The sequence below is a fragment of the Carex rostrata genome, chromosome 3 (assembly GCF_964058835.1).
Source record: "Carex rostrata chromosome 3, lpCarRost1.2, whole genome shotgun sequence".
Lineage (NCBI taxonomy): Eukaryota > Viridiplantae > Streptophyta > Magnoliopsida > Poales > Cyperaceae > Carex > Carex rostrata.
The window spans coordinates 2,269,855-2,288,228 of record NC_135920.1 but is presented as its reverse complement, the minus strand read 5'-3'; the positions used below and the strand labels follow the sequence as shown (position 1 = coordinate 2,288,228).

The 18,374-nt window shown below is 33.4% G+C and overlaps 1 protein-coding gene across 1 annotated transcript; it reads right to left on the bottom strand.

The window, feature by feature from the left end:
• Nucleotides 1–764: 764 nt before the first annotated feature.
• Nucleotides 765–4,559, bottom strand: LOC144552203 (glycerophosphodiester phosphodiesterase GDPD1, chloroplastic-like). Its single transcript, XM_078300349.1, has 8 exons — nt 4,330–4,559; nt 4,043–4,218; nt 3,087–3,146; nt 2,651–2,731; nt 1,866–2,066; nt 1,660–1,755; nt 1,306–1,502; nt 765–1,136 (listed from the first exon to the last, which is right to left on the bottom strand). The coding sequence occupies exons 1-8, from the start codon at nt 4,424–4,426 to the stop codon at nt 911–913; spliced, it is 1,134 nt and encodes a 377-aa protein (XP_078156475.1). The 5' UTR covers nt 4,427–4,559; the 3' UTR covers nt 765–910.
• Nucleotides 4,560–18,374: the final 13,815 nt, after the last annotated feature.

The window sequence follows — 18,374 nt, the reverse complement described above, 5'->3', positions numbered from 1 at the left end:
CTGTCAGTAGATGTTGACTTAAAAGTTCTGTTTCACTAAATGATTTTTTTTTTTTTTTTTGAAAAAGGTTAGAAAAATATAAAAACTGAAAATTACATCAGCAATAATCACTAATAACAGCCAAAAACAACTAAAAAACTACTCTCTGAATTAGCAAAATTGCATTCATATCTTGGCTCTTGCCATGTAAATTCTTGCAGAATCCTTAGGGGTACCTCTCTTCCTTTGAATATCTTCTTCTTATTGTGTTGTTTCCAAAGACTCGAACAAGTTGATGCCAAGACAACACTCCATTGCTTCTTCTGAACAAGTGGCCATGCTGCCTATATCCCTCTTCGAGTGACATGTGTGAAGAACCTGCCACTACCTTTGATTAGTTCAAACGAAATTCAATTTGAATCGCTTCGGATTCAAATTTTATGAGTTCCGCAGAGGGAGGAACACACACGAGGGAGGGAAGCTGGAGCAAACTTCTTCTTTTTTTCACTAAATGACTGGCAAGCAAGGTAGTAGTTCAGTCTTTTAAAGATGCTACTTGTTACAGCTTTAGAAACCTAATTATGCTGTTTAGTTGCATAGCTAGTTTGCCTAGAATAAATATTTACTGGCTGAAATTGACATCTGGAATGAAATAATTATAAAATGAGGCAAGATATTTATTTAGGGACATTGGGTCAGGAAACAAAGTATGGCACATAAATTATTTTAGCACCCATACAAATAGTCATCTCCATATCTCTCTACATATTCCATTAGACCCTAAATACTAGGAGACATCAATAAAAGTAGAGAAATTTACAAGAAAAGGAAAGGAAAAAAGAAAAAAAAAGCCCCTATTCATGGCAAGACTCGATAAAAGGAAGAGCACTTGAAATGATGTTGCATGGAAGTGTTACTGATGCAACAACAACTATTGTACAAGTTCAGGAATAAGCCTGAGCAAAAACGATATCTCCTTTTGCGAAAAATTAGGTCGATTTACGACCTCTTTGGCCTTGCCATTTTCTTCTCCATTTTCCTCTTCAGTTTTCTGGGTAATAAATTCGGCTAAAGATTCTGTTATCTCCTGCACCAAATCGACTATAACACCGTTGATCCCCAGTACGTGCTGCATGTACACTGCTTCTGGCACATTGCTGAGACAAAAAATTAACAAAATTACATCAATAATAATATTGTGATGTTAAGAAGTTGCCCAAATTACGCTTCCCCACCCATTTAAAAATTTGATTCAGATAAATTTGAGACTAATTATAGAAGTTTGATAGGGTAAATATCATGAAATGTGGATTTGGTTTTACTTACTTGAGAACACCATAGGTTACAAGTGCAAGGTTTGCTTCCTTGATTTTGTGTATAGCAGAAGGACACCTAAATATGGCCTTAACTTCTGATACAATTCCTTGCAAACCATTTTCTATGCAAAGCTTCAATGCCTCCTCCAAAGAATTTCTCCTCACATCAGGATAAATCTCAACCCCACCATTTGTTAGGAAATATACCTGTTCAAAGCCAAAATTACTTTTGCTTCTAATAGATGATCTTTGGTAATCATTGTCCACCATTTATTAGAAACAATTCTATTTCATGAGATTGAAAAATTAGCAATAGAGCTCCAAATTTTTTTTAAGCTATTTTTGATTTATAGTTTTGACTTACAGGATATGAACTTTGTAATTTTGCCATGAGTCGTGGTGCATCAGGTTGGAAACTGGAAAAGATGATAGTCCTTTCTTTCGCATATTTTAAGACCACCTATTAAAAAAATTAGAATTAATAGAAAAAAGTTAGACCACTGGTAGATTACTCAGCAATTTATCTGTTGTTTTAATAATTTTCCATTTTAGAAATGGTACGGGACATACTCGCAAGACAGCTTGAAGAACATGAGTCAACTCTTCATCCCGGTACTCTATATAGTCATCAAATTTGAGTTCAATGTTGAAACCGATGTGTGAATCGACCAATTCAAAGGCTTCTTGTAACGTGCAAAACGGGTAGTCAGATTCAACATTCCAATTAAGAAATCTTCCATCTTTCGTTTTTCTTATTAGTGGCTTCCCCGCCTAAAATTAACAAAGATTGAAAAAGAGGCATTTTGAGAAACAAAAAAGAGCCAGGTAGTTTAAATATAAGAGGTTTTTTCAAAAAAGACATTGTGTTTCTCTACTGTTATCTCATTCCAAACTATAATAAACTCATTAAATCTCTAAATCACATGCTACCCCTCAAATAAATGAATTTGACATGACAGGACTTAAAACAGCTTTCCTTCAACTGCACACACAAATAAGCTTCATGGTAAAAGACATAAGGGTGTAATGGCGTAATGCTGAAATAAAATGTATATTTTTTTACTTCAACATACAAGTTTCATGGTAAAAAATATTTGTGTGTGCAGTTGAATATTTAAGTTAAAATATTTTATTTCAGCAGTGCACACAAAAATATTTGTTGTGTAAAAATATTTTGACCATGAAAATATTTGTGTGAAGTCAAAATGTATATATTTTGACTTCAAAATACATTCAACTGCACACACAAATAAGTTTCATGGTCAAAATATATTAATCAACTGATTAATATATTTTGACTTCAACAGAAATAAAATGTATATATTTTTTTTTTAAAATAAGGAGAAGATTGGTACCTTAGAGCGATCTTTTTGAGGCCCGTAGGAAAGGAACTCCTCAAGGGTTAGATCAGTTGTGCGTTTTTCTATAATCTTTCCCTGTTTGATTAAGACGCAATTTTTCAAATTAGTCCGAGGCAAGAGATGAATATAGATGGCTACACAAAATAGTTATAAAATTAAAAAATAAATAAAAGACAGATGTGTTCACTATAATTAGATTGTTTGTGTATCAATTTTGCTACGATATAAAGTCAAGTCATGCACCGTTCTATTTGATAAGGTTTGGATATCAACATCTAATCGGTGAACAAATAAATTTCTAATTAAATCAAATTTAAAATAGTTATTTAAACTTTACATAATATACCTACAATTTGAATTTGTTTCTCTTTTGACAATCATGTTGTTAATTCCCATAACTTAACATGAGAAAGCATGAAAATTGTCTTACATCTTCCTCGGTACGAATTAAATCGTCATGAAAAATAATCGGGCAGTCGTCCTTAGTCACCTACAAAAGGAAAAAACAAAAGAAAAGAAAAGGATATCTTTAATTTTAATTGTTACAATAGTTTTAATAATAGACACTCAATAAAAAAAAAATTCAAAATAATAAGCGTGCTCAAGTATATTCTAAATTTTAACACTTTCAACATTTTTATTTCTGAAATAAGGACACGTTAACAGAGTAACATAATCAACCTTAAAAAAAAACAGAGCAACATAATCGGGCAAACCCACTATCCATCTTACTTTGAAAAAAACAAAAAAAAAAACATTATTTTGATGGTTGTTGGGTTTGGTTACGAGCTATGACAAAAAAAAAAAAACACATTATTTGGTTGGTTGTTGGGTTTGGATGGTTGCTGATTCATCTTCGCTGGATAAATGCTTCCGAAAAGAGGCCAGACCATATGCTCTCTGGTTCTTTCTGCGTGTTTTTGTGTCAAATGTGTGCTAGCGTGACAGTGCCAGACCATACGGTGTCGCCTTGTGCCTTATCCATTCCCATTCCCATTCCCAACCGATCCCTAACCTATACCGCTGTAACGGATAATTATTTCTCTTGGTACGGTTTTCTATTTGTAACAACCATGAAACTGGGTCCCAGAAAGAGCCGCACGAAAAGCTACATGTACTTCAACAGCAGGTGATCACCAAGTTTTTACAGAAGGTGCCGCGGCGCCTTGTTGGAAATTTTCGACGCTGACAATAGCTGCACTGGGAAACTCTAACCGAAAAAAACACTTATTCACTTTAACCCCTCGTGATTCTCAATAATTACGAACTCGCATCAGCAAAACGTTGTTTTTTAGGAAACAAAGTAACCTACCGACTTGAAAGTAGTAATCCAGAAAATAGAGGGTCTATTTTGGAAAACAAAATTTTCAACGGTAATTTTGTTACCTGCACATCGAATTCGACGAGGTCGATAGGGAATCGAGCAGCGGCGTTGAAAGAGAGGATAGAATTTTCTTTTATCTCCTTCATCCGACGGTCAGGAGAGGCCAGAGCGTTCATCCCCTTCCCTCTGTGCCCCACCACCAAAAATTTCGTTGGCTTTTGCCCCGCCTTCACCACACCTATCCAATCGACAGGTACCCAATCCAACGATCACAATCGAGATACAAGATTTGGCAATGATGTACACCACAGATAGAGAGCGAGAGAGATAAAGAGGGGAGGCAAATTACCTGGGGTGAGGCGAGGCGAGGAGAGGGAGATAGCAGGAACCTCAGGTACATGGTCAAGGGATGGTACGCCTGAGACATGTGCTGCTTTCAAAGCCATTGATGAAATAATAGAAGAAGGTGGTGGGAAGAGCTTGGAGGTGTTAAAATGGCGAAATGCCTGGTAATTTGCTCTGTTTCGGTTGATAGGAGGGAGGAGGCATTTATTTAAAAATGGGGGGTGATGAAGGAGAATCTTGATTTGTTGTGACAATAGTCGTACTATTTGTGGCGTTTCATGTATGATTTCTTCTAGTGGGACCCAGTTCGTAGGGACACATTTGACACAAAAAACACGCAGAAAGAACCAGAGATTCGGCGTCAAAGGAATCCGCGCAAGAGGGAACGCGGATCGGTGTGGAGAGGAGAGAAATGTTCGGGAATCAAATTATGCATGCGGATAAAGGAATATCCGGTTAGGATATTACGCGTGTTTTCCATTTAGGATGAAATGGACAAGTCCAGTGAAAATAATGCCAGGTGCCACACTAGACACTACCATCTTACATTATATTATATTGATAAACAATATTCGTGTAATGACCTATGTGGTCGTGGTCTCTCCATTTTGTAATAAATGGAGGTCATCTTATCTTGGATTAAGAAAGGAGGTTTATGCCATGGGATATTCTCGGTACGGGCCAGCCACTTTTGAGTCTTCGTTTAGAATCAGCTATTTTAAACGAGAAGTGACGAGAAAAGTATGGATCGTTAAAGTAACGTCCGTTAATAGCAACGTTAAAGGCGGCAACTTGCAACATGTTTTTTGGTAAATATGTTGACAGCGCTCATATGACTTCACACAGCGAACAATTAAAAAAACAATAAGAAAAGTTTGTAATTAGTGTGCTGCATGAATCTAAATTAGCTATGTTAATATATATCCGGTTTTTCTGGTTTGGTATGACCTCAGATGAACAAAATAAACTTCTAATTATAATTTGGCCACTTGTATCTTATCTTTGTTGAGGAAGTTGCATGGTGACTCAGATATGAGTAATATGAATCCCCAAATTGTAGCTTAAAACATTTCCGAAGGCACGTTTTCTAGAAGTCTGAAGTCAAGGGATAAACGGATTGGATTGATTTGTTGGCGTTGTCGACAATACGCCTTCAAATAAGGTTCTGCGTATAGCTAGGCTGGATCTAGAATGATTACAAATTTACAACTTCAATAAAGTTAATAATACGCCACTATCAGTTTTTTCAAAAAAAATAAAAAAATAAAAAAGTTAATAATACAAATCAGTGTTGTAAAAAACGTCCGTTTAGGTCGATTAGTCGTTAGTGGTGATCAAACCGTCACAGGTTTTTCCGACTAATTGGCCGATTATTTCCGATTATGGCCAATTATTCTCGATTAATCGCTTGGCGGTACCCTGTTCGTCCGACGACCGCATACCGTTATTTACAACATTGATACAAATTGAGTAGAACTAGGGTGTTATTAAGTTCACCAAACCTCTTGGTGAACTCAAGTCTAAAACCCGTCAAATCGGCTTTAAATGACTAATTCGAACCGTTGAAATCCGCATACTTCACGAGTGATGCGTCTATACGTAAAAATTTCAAACATTCGAATTAATTTAGTTTAAAATCAAGCGGTCAAAATTAGAAGGTTAATAAATTAATTTTTATGCATTCAATTTTTAAACGCATTTTGACCACTTGACTCTATACAAAATTAATTCTTTTATATGTAAACGCATCACTCGTTAAGTAGGCCAGTTTTAACAGTTCAGATTTATCGTTTAAAACCGATTCGATGAGTTTTAGACTTGAGTTCACCAAAAAAAACTTGAACTTAAGAACACCCTTAGTTCTACTCATACAATAGCCATATATTGAAGCCTTACAACTCACAATAAATGAGGATATAAATGTTTGTCTAATCTGTATTTATTTATTGAATATAAATGTTCACAAGTATATTTGGACTATCCATTCATACCTTTGTCCCGGGTTCACAAAATATTTTTAAGCAGTTGGTGCGTTTATAACATTGTATGTGAATATAAGCATTAAATCTTAAGAAAAAAAAATCTTAATATTTAGGTGTTTAAATATTAATATATTATTTACTATTTATAACGACATGTATTTAAAAAGAGTAGAGTTAAAAAAATCTCATTGTTTTCGTGCCTTTATCACACCTTACATTTTTATTTTTATTTTTAAATTTCAAACAATCGATCCAAAATGCTCAACATGATGTCCATATAAAAATGTACATGAAGACCAAAATTTACATATTTTTTTTATAATTTTTATACTTATTTTTTATATAGAGACAAAATCATTATTGTTGATGGTTCAAAATCTTCTGAAAAAACAATAATTTTGTATTATAATTAAATTTCTAAGCATATTTTAATATGGAGATAATATTGATCAGTTTAAATCAACTGTTTAAATTTTAAAAATAAAAATAAAAATAAAAATATGAGACATGATTGATTGAAGTATAAAAATCAACTAGGCACTTAAACCCTACTCACATGTAAAATGAGTATAAAATTGTCAATATTCAAATTTATTGTTCTATTATTGAAAAAGCTGAGAAAAGGAAACATTATCCAACTCGCACTAAAAAAGTGGGGCCGTCTGAGTCAGCTCGCGATCAGACGAGCTTGAATTGTTTAAACATCGCATCCAATATAATACAGTGGTTTGAATGAACGAAACTATGAGTTGTTGGGGAAAAGGAAAACAATACAAACAAACAAAAATGCTGTCCATACAATGTTTTCTTGTTAAAATGGATCAAGTATGTCAACATGAGTGCGTATCCTCTGAGATATCTCAACTTTTGCGTGACCGACGTGTCCGGTGCCTATTCGGGGGTGATGTAGGGGGTCAGTATTATCTCTGCTTTGAGATTCGTGCAGAACGTAGTTAAACGGTTGGGATTTTCCATAAAGTCACGCAAAGTTTGAGATATCTCAGAGGATATGAATTCATGTCAACATTACCTGTAGCTGTAGCTGGGGGTGTCTTCCTCTTATTTTCAAGGTTCAAAGGAAAAGATTCTCCTCATTTTACGGTTTGAGATTAATTCCCAGCTGTTTGGAGATTTAGGCTAGCATAGGAGGCAGTATCATTTGGCTTTGAGATTCGTGCCAAGTTAAAAAGAACGGTCCAGATTCACTAATTGTAAAAGATTTCTTATTACGGTACTGGGGAGGATCTGAATTCAGGTTCAAAACAGATCTTTTTTTGTCACTTTGGATAGACGGAGAACTGATGATTGAGTCAAGATTTGCTGATAATATAAATTAATTTGATATTGTTTGTAATCCTCGTAATTAAGTTTAAACTTCACGATGTAAAAATGTGCATAAAAAGTAAAAATATTTGTATATTTCATGCGTGCAAATTAATATTTGGAATTCGAAACAGTTTGTATTCAATATCATTGATGGTATTTAAGTTCAATAATATTTGATGAATAAGCGATATACAAAAAAATAATACATACTTATATGATATAAGTGAGGCTATGATAATATGTATATTACGGATCGCCCCGTAATATAAATACATAGTAACATATTTTTATTTTTAAAATTTAAACAATCAATTCAAACTATTAAATATAATTTTCATATAAAAATGTTGTTCTTAGAGATCAAATTTCATATTTTATATAATTCTTTTATTATATTTTAAAATAGGCAGAATATCATTTCTTTTGAATGATTCAAAAATTTTAGATTAAGTAATTTTCGGGGAATTTGATAAAATAACCTTCCTTCGAAAAATATAAAACAAAATACCTCTCTAGGATCCACCCATGTAAAACTTTAACCTCCTCCTAATTTATTCTCATTCTTTTTATTTACCTCTTTTCCTCCCTCCAAAATTCTAATCTCTTTCTATTCATTACTCACATTCTTTGTGGTGCAAGTGCATGATTATTGTCATCTCAATTCTCTCTTATCAATCCGAGATTAAAGAATATCTGTTTTTATATGTTGAATGATAATTTGCACTATTCAGGAGAGAATGCAGAAAACGTTGTTAGAATTGGGAACCAATTCAAAACCAATATACATGTATTTTCCCTTTTAATTTTTTAATAGTAGAATCATTAAAGAGATCTAACTTTAAAAAAACGATGAAAGCATTTTCTAATATTTTCTCAATTCCTTATAAATGAACGAACTATATTATTTTCTAAGCAATAAAAAAAAATCAATTATTATTTATCGTTTGGGATGCTAATAGTAAGAGCGGCACATTTCAAGAAAATTATTGTTTGAATGGCTACAGTTTTGGAGGGAGAAGAAGAGGTAGACAAAAAGAATGAGAGTAAATTAGAAAGATGTTAAAATTTTACATAAGTGGGTCCCAGAGAGGTATTTTGTCAAGAATTTTTGAGAGCGGGTATTTTGTTTGAATTTTAGAGAGAGGGTATTTTATTTGATTTTTTTCAAATAGTAAAAACAAATGTGAAGTTTGATCACGAAATACATTTCCATATAAAAATTGTATTTAACATTTCAAATTCATAGCACCGGACAATTTGTAATATACATATTATCATATATACTTACAATTACTCACTTAGAGTAAAGTCGGTGTGTGACGTGCTTATTAAGAAGATTTTGTAAGCGTAACTTCAGAAATTTATCGAATTGGCTTCAAACAACTAATCCAAACTATTGAAACCGATCTAATTTACGAGTGATGCGTGTACATGCAAACTTTTGAAATATTCAAATTCATTTAGTACGTATACAAAGTCAAGCAGTAAAAAAAAATGAAATTTTATAAGTTATTTTAATGCATTAATTTTTTTATCATTTTTTTACCACCTGACTTTGTACTAAATGAATTCGAAAATTTCAAAACATTTTATATACACAAATCACTCGTGAAATATATCGATTTTAACAGTTTAAATTTGTCGTTTAACACCAATATCATAAAATTTTAAAATTATGTTCACAAACTCTCCTATTGAAAACATCACACACCAACTTTGCTCCTCTACTTAATTATATCAATGAATGACCAATCTATAAATTCAACAACATATTATTTCAACCCGTAACCAGTTTACGAAATATTGTTACAATTGTTAATGTAGAGAATCGCGCTACACATGGTGCCTTACGTTTCGCTGAGGGACCTACAGAGTACATGTGACACGACGAAATAGTGCACAGATCTGCGATTTGCGTGGTTAATTAATTGGACAGGCCTCCTTTCTGACCCGCAGCCATAGCCACATGGCCGGGCCCCGGCTGGGTCCGGATCCCCTCAAATTTGGGTTTTGAATCGAGACCGTCCGAATTGAATCTGTCGCTCGAGATTACTTAGAGATTCAAGTTCATCTCTGGAAATGTATGCGCTCTACTTCAGATAAATTATCACAGATTCGAATTTAAAACCCAAAGATTGGGTTACTTCACTGGATTTGAATCTGCCACGGCTTGCGTTGGTTCTGCTGTGTTTTTTGGAAATCAATCTGCTGTTATTCCAGTGGATAATAAGAACGTGTTATTCAAATTTTTTTCATGTATATGCTAATTTTAATAATATTTTTTTTATAGTGATTTCTCCGTCTTCAAAAGATTGAGAATAAGGTTGGCAAAATAATTATATATTGGTCCTGTTGCTCAAAATTTCAAAATTAACTTACTCATCACATGGTTTTTGCCTGTTTCACTGCATCAAATTGATGAAAATATTTAATTTATGCACACAGCTAGCTCACCATACGATCGAACAAGATATTAACAAGCTAGTTTAGCTCGGCTTGTGATTGGCTCGGCAAAAATAATACTCGGTTCAATTAATAGCTCGTTCTGACATTAACCAAAAGTTCAAAACTTAGCTCGATTCAGCTCGACTCATTCACAACCATTTGAAAATAATGAAAATTCGGCAACCTGACGCTCAGATGCTATTTTGATTACATATTTCATATTCTTATAATACGATCATATTTTTATATTCTCCATTATAGAACTGGGATCATGTATGCTCCATTATACAATGTCCAGACGACAGACGACAAGTCGAACCTTTATACGATAGTTTGCTTGTAAAATACGGCGTCGAAGTTGTTAAAGGAAAGTTAAATATTGGTAGTTTGTCAGTTTGATGAGCATCTGACTGTCATTGTCAGTTGTTTAACAAAAACAAACAAATCATTACAACGCATATCTCATCAATAGTGGACGCATGCACCATCACCTTTTCTTTTTCTTTTTTTGAGAAAACATCACTTTTTAAAGTGCATACACCATACATGCGATCCAAAGAAATTGCAGGTCCTGTTATTCCAAATCAAACCTTTCATTTTTCTAAATGCACGAATCTCAAAACAAATTAAAGGTTGGATGTGAAATTACAGGTCCCTGCAATTCCTATGGATGACAGCAGATTCATTTCCGGAGAATCGTCCAAAATGGAAGAGCTGTTGCTAAGTATCCTTTTTCTGTTTTCCTCCGTTCATGTTCGATCATCTTTATTGTTGAAAATAAAGGAGAATCATCAAGAAATTAATTAATCTCAATTATGAATTATGGATAGTGCCTAAGGTTTTGTCGAGAATAAAGTATATGTTTTTTTTTTATTAAAATAGAAATAAAGGAAGTGGTACGTACATTGGTATTAGAAATTAAATATGAAAAATAGCAATGGTAACAACGGTATATAATAAACGGCCTTTTGAGCCTTGTAAAAATATAACTAGCGCTAGAAACATGAGAGGAGAGAAAACCATTTCTACTTCGTTGAATGGAGCTTGCACATTTGTAGATACGTCTGTAAATGAGCCGAGTCAATTCGAGTTGGGATGGTAATAACGAGCTGTAGAGCTAACTCGAACTCAGCTCGTTATCAACTTGAGTTGACTCACAACTCGTTTATAACTCGTTTAACCAATCAAGTTCTTAGATATTATTATACACTAATATGTGTTTATCTATACAAACAATTGAAATGGCCTAGTAATAGTTTATCTAAATACAAACAATCTAACACAGAGATAATAGGTCAACTCAAAGCAAACAACAACTTAGAATCCAACAATTTTTCATACAACTTAGTACATAAGTTGAGTTATAAATGAGCGAGTTGGGCTCAGTTCATTTATTAAACGAGTCGGCCAACTCGAGTTGAAACTGACTCGAGTTGTAAATGAGTGAGTTAAAGCGAGCCATTAACGAGTGAGTTATGAGCGAGTTGCAAGTTCGAGCAATTTTGTATAGCCCTATTTGTAGATGAGAATCTAGTTACATAGAAAAATAAGAAACAAAATGTCGTGGTTAGATCTAGTGCGGAAGTGGAGTATTGAGTCATGCTATTAACAACAAGCGAACAAATTTGGATAAAACAAGTGCTAACAGACCTACATATCACAAAGTATGAATCTAAAAAGATGTTTTGCGATAATCAAGTCACTAGACATATTGCTTCCAACCTGGTATTTCACAATTGAGCAAAGCATATAGAAGCTAATTGTCACTTTATTAGAGAAAATGTTCAACTAAAATAATATAAACATCATTTGTAAGAAGTGAAAATCAACAAGTGAATGTTTTCACTAAGGGCCTGTTCGGCCGACAAATGGGAATGGGCTTGGGCATGAGAATTGAACTGAAAAACACTGTTCTCGTGGGAAAAAAAAATTCAGTTCACGTAAACAGTGATTCGTCCGAACAGGCCCTAAAGAATTACACCCGAGATTATTTGAAGACATTACGTGTAAGCTAGAATTAATTGACATCTATACTGCTAACTAGTTTGAGACGGTGTTGAAAATAAAAGAGAATTGAGAATCTAGAAATTAATCTCAGTCATTCATCATCGATCAAGTGACTTACATTTAGTCAAGAATTAAACATCTATTTTTTGTAGAAATAAAATTAAAGTATGCGGTATCTTAGAGCATCTACATCCCTAAAACTCAAAAGGATTTCTAAATAACTGTTAACTATTTTTTAGAAATTATGGTCTTTAAAGTTTCTAACTCTCACATCCCTTAAACTCATTTTAGAGTTTCTATTAAGTCACGTCAGCAACAAATTAAAATAGGAGAAACAATTTGAGCCAATCATTTGGCCAACATAGAGTTTATAAACAGTTTCTTAATAAGAAACTTTAATGCATAGTTTCTAAATAAGAAACTCTCCCACATCTCTGAAACTGGATTAGAAACTGCCACATCAGATTAAAAACTCTAATAGTTTCAGGGATGCAGATGCTCTTAGTACTAGAGAATATCGAAAATAACAATAGTACCAACGGTACAACAAATGACTCGAGTCTTGTAAAATATAAATAGCGCTAGAAACATGTAACAAGTACAATCAATCAATCAGATATCAAATTCGGTTTGATATCTTATCAGAACAATTCTATTCACATCAAAATTTATACACTCTCGATCATCACCAATTTTAAAGTTGTCTATACGTATCTTGATATGAATTAGATGACTCTGATCCGATATCAAATCGAATTTGGTCCAATAACGATCCAGTTCCAATTTAATATTGTTGCAATCAGAATCTTAATGTTCTATGTAAGTACACGAACTATCTGAAGGTAGTAGAATTTGCTAGGCTAGCGTTTCATAAAAAAATGGTAGCTTCTTAAGTTCTTAATAAAATCAAGTTACAATTCAAAACACACAAATTATGAATTGCTTAGAGTTCCACTTCAACTGGGCCCCGCTCCGTCAGAATCGATTTTTGCAGTCTTGTATCCGGAATAGATGATCATTGGGCCTATGTTCGGCCCAAATACATGTTGGGTTGGTAGCCCATAATTCGAGTTCAGAATTAAATAAAGGTAGCTGGTCGTGCTTTATTTGGGCTTTTATAACAATCGTCCCTCCACGCACTTTGAAATCAAGAGAGTTCCGTTCCGATTTGATTTTGTGCATTTGACGATAAAATTGATCAGTATGACAAAATTTGTGTACAGAGGCTCTATAATTTCTATCAATAATTAAATTTGTGTCTCCATGATGCACATATTTTTGTGCGTCTTTAATTTGATTACAGTTGTATGCTTTCTAAGATACTTGTTGTCTAATTTTATATAATAACTCATTGTAATCTTTTATTTGTACTCTATATTTTGCGTGTTAAATGAAGTTAAAATAACATTGTTAATATATTTATATGAATTAGTGTATTAAAATAGTATTGTCAATTCAAAAAAAGTCAGCAAAATGTTAATTTCTTATTATTTGAAATAAAGTAAATGTTGCTCGGATGGTACGGTGGAAATAGTTTGGAATGGAATGAATGAAATAATTTTTTAATCTCAATATCAGCAAACTTTGCCATTTATAAATTGTTTGATTTACATGAGCACAATTACCGTATTAAAAAACACAATTACTCTCAGAAATTATTAAAATTACAGAAAATAGTATGTAAATTCAGAAAATGGCAAAAAAATTACTGAAATTACAGAAAATTGTTAACCAGGCCCTTCCAACTTAGGAATGTTTATATGAATAGACCTTAAAAAATGTTAAAATCTCCAAATCAGTCCATGCGACTCCCAACCTTTTTACAAAGCCACAAATTTTGTTGAAGGCAGAAATTTTGAGGTTCAGTTTTCGAATTTTTGCATCATAACTGTACCCTGATTAAATCTTTCTAACATCATAGCCCGGTCAAGAAGTTATATTCACAAATTTCTCAAAAATTCCAATCTGCCCTAAATTTATAAATTAATCAGATTCATGACTAATTTTTTTTAGTTTGACCAAAGTTAGTGTTGGGATTTCGAGTAGATTATAGTGCAACAATTCAATTCAGTTCATCAATTTGTTCACTACCCGAAAACCAGAATCCATGTATAAAACTAATTCCAAGATTAATATAGAGTTTATCACTAGATGCGCAGCGGAAACTTCAAGCCCTAGCAGTAATATTCTTCGATTTGTACACCTCGTGTCAGATTCATGCAACAGCAACCGTAGCCATGTCTCTATTGGTATCCACACAAACAGGTTGACGAACAACTGCAAGTCGAAGTGCTAGCGCCAACTTACAGTCCCCTTCTTGTCTTTTTGTTTTTCTTTTCGGTTTCTGATTTAGTGTGAAATCAGACAGATCTGATTTTCGATTTTCATCCAATAAAACCGAAATACTAATCTTCTATTTTCTGTCTTTCTCTAATTGTTTTCTTATCAGAAATTTGGTTTTCTTATCCGAAAATATCTTCTATTTTTAGTTTTTCTTGTTTTTGGTTATGTCCGAAAATTGAACAGAGAGAGAGACTCAGCGGAAATAACATATGCATTGTATTTATAATACAATACAACTGTTGATCTTTTTTTTTTTTTTTGATAAACTGATAGAAGCTATCAGTCAATACACCGGTTGATCACATCCATTCAATTCGCACCCATTCAGATATGTATATCCATTCATATCAGATCAGAAAATATCAGAAAAACAAATATTTCGGGCCCATATTTGATGCAGCCCAAAAACACCTAATTCATAATTAATTAACTATTAATTAAGACATAAAATATTCTGGCCTATTAGTACATATCTAACACTTAGATCCATATCAATAAGTTAATTAGAAATTTCAGATAAAAAAAAAAACTCAGTGGACAACATTTTTAAATGTATATCTACTAATCATATATAGAAACACAAAATAATGTTCCATAAAAAAAAAATGTTCTTAAGACTAGCGATACAATTTCTTAGTGCAATTCGGTTGTATCCAAAATTCCAAATGCATCTTAGAGCATCTACATCCGTGAAACTCTTTGAGTTTCTAAATAACTGTTAACTAATTTTTAGAAATTGTCTCTGAAAGTTTCTAAACCTCCACATCCCTGAAACTAAAATTAGAGTTTCTTAATTGCCACATCAGCAAATAAATTACAAGAGAGAAGAATTTCAGTGAATTATTTCGCCACGTCAGAGTTTATAAACGGTTTCTTATTAAGAAACTTTGGAGCAAAGTTGTTAAATAAGAAACTCATCTGCATCCCTGAAATTAGTTTAGAAACTGCCACATCAGATTAGAAACTCCAAGAGCTTCAGGGATGTAGATGCTCTTATATCAACAGTTTTACACAATACGATCTTGCGTTGCAACGGTTCAATTTGATAATCGTTTATATATGCATGTATTATAATCTTTTGTGATGAGATTAATGTTAGATCCGAATCGTTAAATATAATGCACTAACTTAATGTAAATATCTTATGAGTGAGTCTATGTTACTATGCATATCACGGGTTGGTCCATAATACGGTTCAATATTTGACTTTTCAAAATCTTAACGGTCGATCCAAACCGTTCATCTTGTTCTCCATATTAATATGTGTTTGGAGACTAAATTTTATATTTTTTGAAATTTTTTTACTATTTTTTTAGATATTTAGAAAATCACTTGATCTGAAAATTCTGGACCATCCAAAAACAGTGATTTTCAATAAATCTAAAAAAATAGTAAAATAATTTTAAAAAATGTAAAATTTGGTCTCCAAACACATATTAATATGGAGAACAAGATGAACGGTTCGGATCGACCGTTAGGATTTTGAAAAGTCAAATATTGAGCCGTATTACGGGCCAAATCGTAATATACATAGTACCATAGACTCACTCATATTGTCACACCCCGCGGCCACGGGATGCAGCAGTCCCCCGCCGTAAGCATACAACACCGTGTATACTTACAAGGCTTATTCAATTTATACTCAACAATTCAAAACAATTCAATATAAACCAAGTTTATATATATATACACAAATCAGAGTACACAGTCTGGTCAGAATATAATACAACAAAGGTATCTCATCCGGATACCAACCATGAGGCCTATCCTAAAACTATACTCCAAAACATATCTAGGGTCATGAGATGGTAAGCTACTATGGCCTACTACTCGCGTGCCTCTCCAGAATCCATCGCACCCGTACCTGTAAAAATAACCCGGAGGGGTGGGGGTGAGAATAAATTCTCAGTGCGAATTTGCCACAGTTCAGACTATTGGACTTGCAATCAGACTCTATATTCAAAAATGAAACCCAAACAATAACAGTTCAAACAGATATATATAATCATAAATAACGGAATGCCAATGCTCGACAACAATTTAATCAACCTGAAACACAGTTTACGGAATTTCCAAGATGAATTTCAAACACAACATATATTTTGGCTTAACTCAATTCAATAACTCAATTCAATAGGGCTTGTAGCAATTACAGATGTTCTTTCGAGCTGAACCATTTTCCAACCCACATCTGTAGGGTTACAGACGCCTACAGATGGCCAACCGCTGGACCCTTTATCTGACATCCATCTGCAATCGCTTGGCTTAACAGTTTATTACAGTCTGGTTCAAATCATATAAAGAAAATTCTCTTTGGAATCATTCCAATAGTCGTAATATTCAATTGACCTTCAAAATGCATTAACCCGTAGGAGAATGCTACCGAGTCACAGACGTTACACATGTCACCCACGAGTTCCATTCACATCTCATAACATAATCACCTTCCCTCATCCCAACCGGTACTGGGAATATCGAGGGCCGTTCACCTAAGGCCATTAGGATCCTGGGAATCCAAGTCAGCATACAGCCCGACTTGGCAAATTCATTGGATCCAAGTGCTTAACTTCGTAAATCCATTCACATACATATCAAATCAAATCGTGGTGACTTTCAATAAAATCAGATCATAATAGATCGACACAACCTACAACCATACCAGCATGCAAATCACTCAAGTCACATCAATTCGAGTTTAATTTGATTTGGCTATGCAAATGCTGTTAGTTTGTAATAATCTAGAAGTCAATAATACGATAAATTATCATAAAGCTTTGTTCATGAATTGAATGTTTATTTATATAGCATTTTGTTGCCTTGAGTATTATTGAATTTATGGATCATTTCGAGTTCATGACTGAAATTGTGAAACTCCATAATATAGATGATATATACTCTTAAAAGGTCACTGACCAAGGTAATTAGCAGGAACACTAATTACCGCGATAAGGTTAGTATGTGGATTAAAAGATGGTTAAGTTTTACAAACCACCTGACACGAGATGTCATTTTAATCACATAGATACATGTTTTAGAAACATGGTATTTGACAGACCCCGAATGAAACATTAAATAGAATTGTGTTCGTGTCATTTATGTTTTCATTCAGTGTCACGTTCTACAGTATGAGGTATTTATCGTTCCCACTGAGAAATACGTATGTGTGATTGTTATCCACCGCTGTCCGTAAAAAGCAGTCATAACGGTAGCTTTTCCATATGTATAGCTTAGCTGAGGAAGTGATAGTTTACCAAGAATACTATTTGTCCCTCGTATCTCTATACGAGCTATAGCATCACTGGGCCCCTTGATAGAGTAAGATTATCTGCTAGCGGTATAATTACAAGAGTAATTATATTTGATAATCTGCTCAAGATCAAGAAAAGATTAAGTTAGAAAGGATGACACACATCTACATTGAAACTAATCTGATAGCTATGAGACAGAAGAACAGACACAAGTAAATTGTTTACTGGATCGTGATATTGTACAGTACAGCATCATCTGTGTAATTGGATGGTCATGATGTGTTGCCAGATGCCACCCATGACTAACAGAAGTTAAAACAGTTTTAACTCTGTTTACCAACATAACACAGATCCTATTGGGTCACACCATATAGGAGCTACTCGGAGAATCTTACTGATTAATTATAAATTGATTATAATTAATATTAAGATGGTTATAATTAATTATACGTGTTATAATTAAATTATAAATGTTATGTAAAAATAACAAGCAAAAACATTGGTTAATTTATAAACGTGTATGACACGTTGTATAAAAGTTAACCGGTTAATTTATAAATGTGCAGGACACATTGTATAAATTATCGAAACAACAAATAACCGCAAGAAAAATATATATAATTATTCAGAATAATTATACGAATATTATTTGTGTTCGGGCCGAGGGCATTCGAGTCTTTTCAGATTCGTCCTTATCC